The sequence below is a fragment of the Carcharodon carcharias genome, chromosome 17 (genome assembly GCF_017639515.1).
Source record: "Carcharodon carcharias isolate sCarCar2 chromosome 17, sCarCar2.pri, whole genome shotgun sequence".
NCBI lineage: Eukaryota > Metazoa > Chordata > Chondrichthyes > Lamniformes > Lamnidae > Carcharodon > Carcharodon carcharias.
The window spans coordinates 91,718,155-91,731,384 of NC_054483.1; the positions used below are offsets into that span (position 1 = coordinate 91,718,155).

At 42.3% G+C, this 13,230-nt stretch overlaps 1 protein-coding gene across 1 annotated transcript in view; it reads right to left on the bottom strand.

Moving 5' to 3' along the window:
- LOC121289677 (cilia- and flagella-associated protein 46) overlaps nucleotides 1-13,230 on the bottom strand; it is a 243,587-nt gene that overhangs the window by 117,459 nt on the left and 112,898 nt on the right. Inside the window, exons 23-28 of the mRNA XM_041209300.1 lie at nucleotides 12,153-12,318; nucleotides 11,198-11,279; nucleotides 3,202-3,349; nucleotides 2,617-2,800; nucleotides 2,012-2,171; nucleotides 858-1,093 (exon numbers count right to left, since the gene is read on the bottom strand). Of these exons, the coding sequence (XP_041065234.1) occupies nucleotides 858-1,093; nucleotides 2,012-2,171; nucleotides 2,617-2,800; nucleotides 3,202-3,349; nucleotides 11,198-11,279; nucleotides 12,153-12,318 (976 nt within the window). The remainder of the gene's footprint in view (nucleotides 1-857; nucleotides 1,094-2,011; nucleotides 2,172-2,616; nucleotides 2,801-3,201; nucleotides 3,350-11,197; nucleotides 11,280-12,152; nucleotides 12,319-13,230) is intronic.

The window sequence follows — 13,230 nt, forward strand, 5'->3', positions numbered from 1 at the left end:
CCCACAATCCCGTCTCCATCCTGGAGGAGCTTGCCCACACTATTTTCATATCAGGTAGGTAGTAATTGCTAGAGACAAGCCCACCACCTCTGCAGGCAGGTCCAAAGCAGAAAGGAGGCAGGTGGACAGCAAAGCTGATAGGTTAGAAGGCCCACCTCCAATAACTGGAACATCAGCCCAGTTGCATTCATGCTTATTATGCCTCTAGCCCTCACATCTCAACCCCTCCACCCCATGCCTCCTCATATCCTCTATGTCCTCTCATATCTCCCATGCACCCTCAATGCCCACTCTTCCAGTATGCATGAGGTACACAGCCATAAGTCATATAATAATACTGGCATACCTCCAACTTTAACAAATCCCTTTAAAGAACAACTTCCCTTTTACATTCTCATAAAATTGTCAACCAAATGAAGGCAGTGAAAGTCCCATTGAAGAAACATTTAATCTTGTCCAATTAAACACACAGATATTTTAAAAAACACTCACAGAAAGATCAAGTTATTAAACACTCATAAAACTGTCAACCAAACAAAACTTGCAGTCCCCTTCAAGTTCTGTCAACAGCCCCCAGAGGGAAGAATGTATTGGTCAGTTTTGGAGCTCAGTCGAGTTTTCATTGCAGCTTCCTGAATTGGATTGATTGGATCAGATTTTTTTTTCAGTCAACTAGTATGACCTTAAATTCATCAATAAATATGGTTTCTAGGTTGATTTATACAAAGCTGTTCTGAGTATTTCTATTTTAAATAGTCTTAATGTGATGGTATGAAACAGATTACAATACTGGGAAAGTTTCAGAGCAGAAAAATTCAAAATGTACAGAAATTATGCAGGATTCATACAGCACTTACCTGCCATATGCACATAACATAAGCATATGCCATTAAACAATGCTGCTGGCATGACACACGGCCTGCAATTATCGCCATTATAGTTTGTACTATCACTAGTGTTTCCAGTTGTCTCACATCCTTTAGGTTTTCTAAGGACAGGTTCGTGTCAATATTTTGTACTCCAATCAATTGCTGATGTTTTCTTGGAACAAAGTTTTCATTTTTTGATTGATTCTCCTTTTCTAAGTGGTCTTCTGAACATTAAAACAAGCAAAAACATTACAAATGACATGTCCATACAACTAAAGTAACAAAGCTTAAGTAGCAAAATGATGATGATTGTAAATGGACATAGTAGCCTTCGCATTTAAAAAAAAAATCACATGATGAGGTGAATTTCCTCTTGGTGCAGTGGGATTGCAACTTTTTCCTCCTTTACTGCAGTCATGGGATAGCACCAAATAACACAGGAACACTCAGCAGATCTGGCATCATCTATGAAGAGTGAAACAGAGTTAATATTTCAAGTCAGCGACCCCAATCATAAGATGAAAGATGACAGGCCTGAATCGTTAACTCTGTTTTTCTCTCTCCACAGATGCTGCTAGGCCTGCTGAGCACTTCCAGCATTTTGTGTTTTTATTTCACCTTTCAAACTTCTATAGTATTTTGCTTTGGTATTACTTTACTCAGCATGCTTTTGAGCACTGAGCTGATGATGGCAGATTTGAAAGGGAAATGGAGATTATCAGAGGAGGGGGAACCATTTTCAATGTCAGTCAGCATGAAAGTCAAGAAGGTAATTGTCTTGTCAGCAGTTTAGTAGGAATTGGGTTCAGAAAGCACGACACGGGTCTCATGAACAAGATGTCCTACTCCAGACAGCCTCAACAATTGGAAACTAAAATGTGGTCTCTAGATTCTAGGTTGATATCCAGCAGGCCACGCACTCATGCCTGGACAAAGTGACTGCTGGCTCAGTGGTTATAATCTCAACACAGTGTCCAAAAGATTGGGTTCAGGCCACACTTTAGGCAGGTCTGCAAAGTGGAGAGTGAGTGCTGTCTTGAATACCAGATTGACAACCAGCAAGGATACTTGCATCCAATTGGTGTGGGTGGACCAGCCGCATCATAAAATTTCTATGTTTGAAAAATATGCATCCAGCTAACCTTCTTCCACCTTCCTTTCCACACAAAGTTTCATGCTCAGGAGTAAATCCACAGCCCAGTCCAACTGGCAGAAAGCATCAGTTTCAGAAAATCCACTACAATATAGCCATTCACCAAATTCAATCAGTTGGTCGATTTTCTGCCAATTACTTTCTGGTTTCTGAAAGATTATCATTCCAAAAAAAATGTCAACAAATGCAACAATACTAGCATACATATACAAAAAAAAAACCCTCATGCATAGCTGTAGATTTCAAACATGCCACTGCTCACAGTGACCTGGAGTTCACATTGTTGGACTGGGAACTTGGAATCCAGGAGTGTTTGAGTGGGCTGGGATAAAGGAGAATTTGGCAGAGGGAAGAGAGGGTATGGTAGCAAGAGGGGATGTGCAGTGAGGAAACACAGGTATTGCTTTGTAGGGTTTCAAAGGGATTCGATCAGGAAGAATTGGTGTTAGAATAATTAGGATAATTTTCTAGTGTGAGAGGCTTGATGGGTGTGTGTTTGATGCTGTGACACAATGCAAGAATTTCAATGAAATTAATAATATGATATTCCTTTCACACTGCATATCGTTTTGAATGAACAGATGCACAAAGTACCTTCAAAACCTCTACTGAATTCTGGTAACAAGTTAACTGATCTGTAATTTCTTTAGAGAAAACTGCCACACGGTTCCACATGTAAGATACATATTCTTCAGTGTCATCCTTTAACTTCTGCATATCCATACTGATACCATGACCAAGTCTTGTATTCACCATAATTCTATGTTTGAAAAGAAGCCTTCAAATAGAAAATAACAGAAATTCTTTGTGAATTGTTGATATGTTTTATAGATGCTTTGATCAATGCTAAAAATTAAATGGTAATTGAAAACAACTTGTGAAATTTTCATTTTAAAATGGTGTTTCTTCAATTTTTGTCATGTTGAATTTTGACAATTTTTTGTTGCAAGAAACAGCATGGAAGGCATTAAAATTCAAGGCTATCCCTCTAAGAGCTCAGAGACTCAAAACTAGCTAGTGATGCGCTTTGTGCATGAAGTCCCTTTAGATCAGAGGCACACTCCACCTATCCAACATCCAACTGGGGAGGTGGGGCCAGGAATACAGGCCCCATTATTTCTAAATTCATTCACTTTTGTGAGATTACTTTTTATAGGATCATGTCTTATTTTTACTTACAGCCTCTGCTTAGTCCTGGGCATATCTCTAATGGCATCATCTAACACTTTCAGTCCAGCTTTCCAATCTCCTTTATTCATGTGAATGTGGAATAAAAGGCCATACATTGCTGCCCTTAATTTCAGATCATCTTCAGGATCGTCAATAGCTTGAAACAAAATATAATCAGTTCTAAATTATTACACAATTACTGGAAACACCTAGGATGACAGAAACAAAAGTCTAATTAAAATTTGCATTTATTCAGTGCCTTTAACATAGTCAAATGTCCTACGACACATTATACGAACATGATCAGAAAAAATCGGAATCAATTCAAAGAAGGAACCAGGATAAGTGGCCAAAAGCTTGGTCAAGGAGACAGTTACTGGTGCAGGGATGAGAAGAAGTAATTGGCAGAGATGTCTTTGCTAGAATTGGATATGTAGGAGTGGAACAAGTAACCTGCAGTTCTATTCACCTGGACAAGAAGAAAAGATAAAGAAAGAAAAACTAATTACATTTATATCATAGCACCTAACACAAACTCAGCAGATCCCAAAGCACTTTACAAACAATAAAGTAATTTTGAAATGGTCATTGTCGTAATGGAAGAAATGCAACAGTCAATTTTGCAATTTTGCACACAGTAAGTTCCCACAAACAGTAATGTGATTAAGATGAAAAAAATCTGTACTTTTCGTGATGTTGATTAAAAGATAAACATTGGCCAAGAAACCTGGGATAACATCCCTGCTCTTCTTCAAAACAGGGGACTTTTACGTCCACCTGAGAAAGGAAGTTTAATGTCTCCTCCAAAAGATGGCACCTCAACAATGCAGCAGTCAAGTGTCAGCCTAGATTTTGTGCTCGAGTCTCACAAGTGGAACTTAAATCCACAACATTCTGTCTCAGAGGTAAAAGTGCTACCCACTAAGCCATGGCTGACAGAAGGAAAGAGATAGTATTTCAACCATTCATAGACAATGGACAGAAAATCTTGGCAATTAATATTATTTAAGGATAAATTAGAAAAGAGGGCAAAAATTCTGGGGGTCAGAAACAAATTTGCTGATATGAAGTGCGAAACCAAGGTGAAGAATTTGTGGTGATATTGAAGCCTTTGACCTTTGGTTTCCCACTTCACATCAGAAGTCCTTCTGGTGCGAGGAACCTATTTTTAGAAAATTTGAAGGACATTGAATTTTGGACATTCTTCCTCCTGAGTTATTTTTAAATGTTTGCAATATTTGAAGCTGTGAATATGTCTTCTTCAAGAATCCACAGGTCAAGATGGATGCCAAGCAAGAAACACCTGCTGAAGGAACAGGTACTTTGTATATCTGATTAAAGAACTGCTATTGCCAGACTAAAGACTATTGCTGATTGGTGAAAAACATTCGCCTAAGAGAAGAATTCTTTCAACATCTTAGTCTTTAAAACTCTTAGGCAATGTGAGTGCATGTGTGTGCCTGAGAAGCAAGCTGCAAGAAAAAGATTCTGTCTTTTCCCCTCTCTGCCTCACCTTTGTGTTAAACTTTCCTTAGAAACGTCTCATCAGAGTAACTCATCTGTTTTATTTTGAAGGCTGAATCCCCCCCCCGTTGGGGTGGCGGGCGGGAGATTTGATGGGCGGGGGCATGCCGGCGCGCTTCTGATCAGTGCCCCGGATCGGAGATGTGGCACCATTTTGTGTGGGCAGGCCGATTAAGGCCCGCCCAGTGTAACATCCGCAGGGAAGCGCTATGCGCTCTCTGTGCAGGCAGGGGGGAATGCCTAAAATCGAGAGTGCGCTCTTTCGCTCATGCACAAAAAGAGCGCACTCATCTCCCTGGGGCTAAGTGCCGGCTCAGGGAGATCGCCTCTACTTTCAAAAATATTAAAAATGGAAAAAAAAAATTCCCTTACATGTCCCCTCATGTGACAATGTCACATGAGTTGGGACATGTTCACAATTTCCAAAAAACTTTATTAAAATTTTTAAAACCGTACATGAAACCTCATCCCGCCTGTAGATGAGGTTTCATGTTTTTTCTACTTCCCGCCAGGGCTCCTGGCCTGCCTGCCAACCTTAAGTTTGGACGGGCAGGTCCACTAATTACTTTAATTGCTCTGTCAATGGCCTCAATTGGCCATTGACAGGTTGGTGTGTAGGCAGCTGATTTTGCTGCTCCCCCGCCTTCCTGAAAATTTAAATGGGGTGCAGTGACATCGGGAGTTCCACCCAATGTCACCACGCATCATTTTACATGTCGGCAAGCGGGCCCCGTCCCCACTCGCTGACGGTAAAATCCAGCCCTGAGAGTTTGCAAAGTTCTGATGAGAGTCATCAAGGACAGTTTCACCAGAAAATACGTCTGAAAGAGCTTCCAAATCTATTGTGACCAGAATTCTGCTAAGTCAATGGCATCAAGGTCCTTTCAAATTTTATCCTATTAAAAGAAATATTTCCATACTGCAGAGTCTGCAGGGGACTGTGTTTATTTTGCGTTTGTGTGTGAGTACATGGGGGTTCGAATAGCTGCTTTTTTTAAAAGGGGAAAATCATTACACTTCTAAACTACAATTTGCATGTTAACCAGTTTATTAACTAGTTTTGAAAAACAAGCAATTTGTTTTATAATAAATCAATTTTTTTGTGTTTAGTAAAAGAAGCCTGATTAGAGTCATTTTATGCTGGGAATAACAGTACCAAAGGTAAACAATTGACTATTTTTGTGGGTGACTTAAACATCTGAACTAGTGTTACAACCTGTGGATAAACAGGGCTAGAATTAATTGCACATGTTTCCAATCACAATCTATAACACTGGCCACTAAAATTCTTACCTCCTTCTATAATTCATCCCTAAATAATATTAGGGTCAGGCAATCAAGGTGGATAAATGAATACAGAATTTTTAAAACTATTAAAATAAATAAGTAATCTGTCACTATATTGATGTGCCACCCCGAAGAGAAAATAATAGGCAGAATTCAGTTGAGACGACGGGGGTCCTGCACACAGATTGCAGAACTGGTTGAATACCGCATCACCATTTCATGGAGGCTCGCTGTAACTTAAATGTGATCAGGCACTCACCTAGATAGCTTTGGGCCTCCCATTCGATCAAGTCTTCAGTCGGGCAGAAATCTCACCAAATGTGGTGGTTGCTGCCGGTAATGCACTGAAGCCTTCACTAGGGATCATCCCTGGACCTTGGAGATGGGTGAGTGGGGCGAGATGGGGGTTCTGAGGAGGGAGTTGTGGTGATTGGCGGGGGGGTGGGTGGGGTGGGGGCGGCGGCAGGGATCAGTGCAAGGGAAGCAGGTTGGCTTTCAGCTCTGCCCCTCCCCATGCAATGAGGCTGCATGGAAAACCCAACAGGGCTTGTGGGCACTTTTAGGAGGCATGGGTGACCTAATGGTCACTGCGTCTCCATTAAGTTCAGGTGGTTTCAAGGAACTCTGAAGTGACTTGTTAAGGAGCCTAATTGACAGGATTAACTGGCAAGGTTCCTACATCAGGCCCTTCCTGCTCCACACGAAATGTGGGACAGTTTTCCTGCTGCTGGGAATCAGATGTGGGGCCTCCCGGCCATCATTCTTGCTCCAGCAGGTTCCATTAAATTGCACCCAATAAGACAGTAGAGGACAAACAGAAAGTGGAAGCGATGCTTAAAAAATGTTTTGTTTTGGAGTTTACAAGACAGAAGGCTATTGAAGAGGTAAATCTTCAACTGGCGAAAAGTGAGATGGGAGACCTAATAAAAAAAAGAGAAATAGTAACAAGTTGGCTAAGTTAAAAGAGGATCCAAATGGAAATGAGCGAAGAGATAGCAGAGACTCTAGGGCAAGGATTTTTAGGATGTCAGGGTTTCCCTTCCCACCATCCAAAGAGTCGGAAGGGAGCCCCACAGCCTTTTAATGCTCCAGTGAGCATTAATTGGCTGAAGGTGGGACTTCCATCCCTCATTCGAGAGGAATTCCAGCCTTAGCGAGCTGCCTGCCAATCTGATTGGCCAACAGCTCCCTAGTCCGTGTGGTGCCATAAGCTGGTGAGTATCTGGTAAATTCTATCCTATCCCCAAGGTTTAAAATAGTACACAAATTGGTTGTAAAGTTAATAAAATATATAAGAAAGCAACATAGGTAAGTGATTAATACAATTAAGTAATTATTTAAAACACATTAAGGATTGCAGGACAGGTAAAGTGTCAAGGCTGCAGCATGTGGGAGCTCCTGGATAACATTGTGATCCAGGGCAAACACGTCTGCAATAAGTGTTTGCAGCTTAAGGAACTTCAGACTTCAGAGGCTGAGCTGCAGACTCTGCGACATATCAGGGAGGGGAAGTTACCTGGATGCTTTGTACTAGGAGGCAGTCACACCACTTAGGATAGGGTCTTCTGATTTGGTCAGTGGTCAGTGACAGGACGGTGGGACTGCAAGTGAGGCAGGTAAGGGGACCCAGAGGGCAGGAGCGTGAGCCTCTGCAATTGTCCAATAGGTCTGAGGTTCTCCCAGCTTGTTTGGATGATAGCAGGGGCTGCTGGGTGGTTTAGGAAACTGACATGGCACTGTGGTACAGGAAGCCATTCAAGTGGGGGGAGCAAAAAGGAACATAGTGGTAGTAAGGGACATTACAGTGAGTGGGATAGACACTGTTCTCTGTAGCAAAGATCGAGAATCCAGGCGGCTGTTTTGCCTGCCTGGTGTCAATGTTCAGGACATCTGCTCATGGCTGGAGAGGAACTTGCAGTGGGAGGGGGACGATCAAGTGGTCGTGGTCTGTGTATGTACCAACGACATAGGCAGGATGAGGAAGGAGGCCCTGTATAGTCAGTATGAGGAGCTAGGCACCAAATTAAGAAACAGAATCTCAAAAGGTAATCATTTCTGGATTATTTCCTGAGCCATGTGCAAAATGGCATAGGACAAATAAGATTAGAGAAATGAATGCATGGCTCAAAGACTGGTGTGGGAGAAGGGGGTTCTGGTTCATGGGGCACTGGCACCAGTATTGGGGAAAGTGGGGTCTGTACTGTTGGGACAGTCGACTCCTGAACCATGATGGGGCTGGTGTTCTTGCAAGCCACATAACTAAGAAAGTAGAGAGGGTAGTCAGGGAAAGGAATCAAATTGGGAAGATGTGGTAAACCAAAGAGTAGAAACAAGACAAGAGAGACAGGTATTAATATGGGCAACGATAAACAGAGGCAGGAGACAAAGAGGAAGAGACAAAGAGCACAAATCTGAGAGTAAATCAACAGATAAGGGTAGATGCTTCAAAAATAATCAAAGGACAAAACTAAAGGCTCTGTATCTAAAGCACGTAGCATTCAAAACAAACAGATGAATTGATAGCGCAAATAGAAATAAATAAGTACGATCTGATAGCCACTAGAGACATGGCTACAAGATGACATAGATTGAGACCTGAATATTGAAGGGTACGTGACATTTAGGAAGAACTGGAAGTTAGGAAAAGGTGAAGAGGTGTTAATGGTATTAGCACATTAGAGAGGGATGATCTAAGTTCAAGAAACCAGGATGTAGACGCAGTTTGGGTTGAGATGAGAAATGATAAAGGCAAGAAGCCTCTTGTGAAAGTGGTGTACAGGCTCCCTAATTGTAACTACATAGTAGGACAAAGTATAAAAGAGGTAATGGGAACTTGTCATTATGGTACAGCAATAATCATGGGAGATTTTAAACTACATAGAGACTGGAAAAATCAAATGGACAAAGGTAGCATAGGTGAGGAGTTCATAGAATGTTTTTGAGATATTTTCTTAGAACATTCTGGAGCCAACCAGAGGGCAGGCTATACTAGACTTGGGATTGAGCAACGAGATTGAGATTATTAATTAATCCTTAGTGAAGGCACCCCTAGGTACCAGCGGCCATAATATAATTAAATTTTACATTCATTTTGAGGGAGAAACAAGTGCGTCCAAGACTAGTATTTTAGACTTAAATAAGGGCAATTATGAGTGCATGAAAGCAGAGCTAGCTAAAGCGAACTTGCAAACGAGGTTAAGGGATAGGTCAAACAAGGTTCAGTGGCAGACATTTAAAGGGATATTTCAGAATACACAGAATATACACATTCCAATGAGAAAGAAAAATTCCAAGGAGAGGGCCCAACATCCGCGGTTAACTAAAAGTTAAAGACAACATCAAACTTAAAGAAAAAGCATATGCTTACGCAAAGAGGGTGGCAGGTCAGAAGATTGGAAAGAATATAAAGAATAGCAAAGAATGACAAAAAAGATTAATAAGGAGGGAAATATTTGTGTACAAGATAAAGCTAGCTAATAACATAAAGACAGATATTAAGGGTTTCTATAGATATTTAAATAAGAAGAGTTAACAAAGTGAGCATTGGTCCTATAGAAAGTGCATCTGGTGAATTGATAATGGAAAGCAGGGAGATGACAGATAAATTAAACAGGTATTTTGCTTTGGGATTCACTATAGAGGAAACAGGTAACATCCCGGAAGTAGCTGTGAATCAGGAAATAGAAGGCAGGGAGGATCTCGGGAAAATTACAATCACAGGGAAGTGGTAGTAAGCAAATTGTTGCAGCTGTGGACTGACAAATCCCCAGGTCCAGACGGACTTCACCCTAAGGTCTTGAAAGAAGTGGCTAGTTAGATAGTTGATGTATTGGGTTTAATTTTTCAAAAGTCCCTTGATTTCGGAAAGGTTCTATTAGATTGGAAAGTAGCAAACGTAACTCCTTTATTCAAAAAAAGGGAGGGAGACAAAAAGCAGGAAACCACAGGCCAGTTAGGCTAACATCTGTCATAGGAAATATGTTCAAAGCTATTGTTAAAAATGTTATAGCAGGGCATTTAGAAAAATTCAAGGCAACATTTTTTGGAGGGCTTCTCACCGTGTTCCTGCCCACCTCTACATAATTTTATACTGGGTCAGGCAAGGCCTAGGCTGGCCAGCCCATCCTTGCCTCAATTGAGGCCCTTAATTGGCCAATCATCGACAACTTAAGTGCGGTTTCCCACCCAGCTTCAATTTTCAGGCTGGCAGAAGGAGTTCAAGGTTGGATGGCAGCGGCTGATGGGGCGTCTGGCGTGGAGGGGGGGGCTTGGGGGGCAGCGTGGGGGGGGGCGTGGAGGGGGCATGGAGGGGGCATGGAGGGGGCATGGAGGGGGCGGCGGGGGCAGTGGGGGTGGCGGGAGGGGCGGGGGGGTGGCGGGAGGGGTGGGGGGGTGGCGGGAGTTGGCGGCAGGGGGACGGGGAGGCTGGGGGACAGGGGGCGGTGGGGCGGTGGGGGGGGTGGGGCGGTAGGGAGGCAGGGGGGTGGGCGGAGGGTGGGGGGTGTGTGGGGTGTGGGGTGTGGGGCCCAAAAATTCACCCCTTCAGGCCTAGGACGGGAAGGAGAGGGGTGCGTGCATCAGCAGCCTCCTTTTAACATCAGGCACCCACCCAAAAAGTCTGACCACTGCGGGGGCTCACTCCCCCGTGCCATTCCACACCCCCACAGCCTTTCCAACAATAATCCAACACTCTTCTGTCCTCATACCCAGGCCTCACCTAGCCTCCCCGCCCTGAAACCCCCAAAACCTACCTGGTTCTGAACTCCCAGGACTTAGGGCTGCTTGCAGGCCCAGTCCAGTCCATTGCATCTTTTGGCACTGCAGGGACTAGAGAGCTGCCGGTCAATCAGATTAGCTGGCAGGTCTCTGAGGTGGGACTTCCTCCCAACTGAGGGGCGGAAGTCCCGCCTCCAACCAATTAACACTAACTAATAGGAGTGTGAAATGGCTGTGGGGCAGCAAGTATGGACAGAGATGTGTTTGCCACCAACTCCTTGGTTGATGGGAGAGAAACTCCGTCATCTGAAATATCCTGGCCTATGTGATTTGGAATATCAGAAAGGAAACCTATGAATCCTTAGCTGTATGTGTGCGCGTGTGTGTGTGTTCCATATGTTCTGAGTTTCAGATCCAATTCTGCTATATATTGCCTTAATCTGAGAGCTTGTAAATCATTTCCTCAGGTTTCACTAACATGTTGATAATGTCCCTGGCATAAAATGAAGCATTTGTTGTCTAACTGTTGTCTGCTGAATCATTTCCTCCTTTTCTTCTTCCTGTAGGTCAAAATGAAAAATAATGCAGCTAAAATAACTATGAATCTGATCCAAGCACTTAAAAACATCAAAATATTTTGTGAAACTATTGTACATTTCTAGTTGTGTGATGCTGGTGGAAATATATTGATAGGTTAGTCTTGTTGGCAAAAGAGCACATACTAAGAACATGTGGTTGAAAAAATTTTGTCTTGTCAACTGCACATTGATGAAGTGGTAGCTCTCCGAGTTCAAAAATGCATAGCTGTACCAGCTCTTTTGAAGAGCAATTAAATTTATCCCACTTTTCTGCTCTTTCCCCCATAGCCCTATATATTGTTTTCCTATCCAGTATTTATTCAATTCTTATTGAGAGTAATTTTGATGACAGCAGAAGGATGAGGGTTCAGGTCAATTGTAGCTGGAGGGCGAGGGAAAGCTACAAAAATGGTGGCCAAGGGTTTCTCTGTGGGATTGGGATGAGCAATCCTGCCCCTCTTGAGCCACAAACCTGACAAAAATGTTTTTAGAAAATGCATATGAAAATTGCAAGTCATAATTTTCAGAGTTCAAATTATGTCGGGGTCTGAATTATGTCATTGGACCCCAACATGTCAGTATTCATGGGGCCCACTCCAACCTTTTTTGCCAACAAACATTCAGAATGAGGGTGAAGGTAATGGTGCTGGGGTTGGTGAAGGGCTAGGCAAACATGGCATAAGCCAGAGTTGCCCACAGTGGTACTTGCAGCTGCCAGGGCCGTGGCAATTAGATACAGAGTATTATTGGAGGGCAGAATTGTCAGCAGCATTGTCTGTGCATTTTCAGCCCCTGCACTTAATTTATGGTAACAGCTAGATGCGCCAAGTTAGTGGGTGCAGAAATTATTTTTACCTTTTTAATCCTGGGATATGTGTTGTAGATAGCCTTTAGAAAAGTTTTAATGGGTTCTTCAAGCACAGCTATTTCCAGAGGAGATGGTATCAAAGACAGACAGGAATTCCAAAAGTGTTTTGCTGAACTCATTACAAGCTTCACATTTCCAGCTTTTTCTCCATAACTGCAGTAAAAAAATAGTCAGATACTAGACATTTCCTGTTGTAATTTCTAATGAATAAGCTTTGATAGCATGTAAGTATTAAATATGCATTGCCACAATCTGTTCCATTGTTGAACGAGAGATTTTCCTGGCTCTGTACCTGCCCAAACTGGGTTTCCTGGACACTGCAAATGCCAGAAGACTGGGCAGGTCACCCATAATGTTAATCCGACCCAGCCATTTTGATCACCTCCGCTCTCTTTCTTGCAGGTAATAAAAATTATGTTTACTTCAATTCATCAAAGAGATAGTTTTTCATGTTACAATTCCAAAAAATAGTTATCACTCTTAACTTTCATGGACCTTTCATCCATCTACATCTATTGCCATTCTTAGCCTCACCATTGGTTTCTGATTTTGAATCTCCCACATTTGCCAGCTGCTGAAGCTGCCTCCAAGCAGCTGGGTTTTCTGTCTCAATTAAGTGAGTCACTTCTTGTTCCACTGTTTCCTCCATCAATTATTAAATTTACAAACACCAAGTCAATCTAAGACTTGGCTATTTATCCTACATCTGCAGACTCAAATACCTCTCTCCTACTTTTGAATGTTTTTCAGAAAAATGATCAACCTCTTGCACAATCTCTTTTCTCTATTTTGACAACTGATTAACATTTCTGACCTTTCCTCATCTTTTTTTGCCTCAAATGCAAACTTATCATCCTCAGCCTGAGGAGCAAGAGAATTCAGATATCAAAAATTCCAAAAAAAATCCAAAAAGAAATTATTCGGGAGCAGGAAACTCCTGGGAAGGCAGTGGAAACAGCTTTCATACGAATGGTCAGGATGATGAATGTGGAAGGAATCTGCTTTCCACATTTGCAACACAAAACAGAAGTATTTCCTAATGTGCAGGACACCATGGAGACTGTG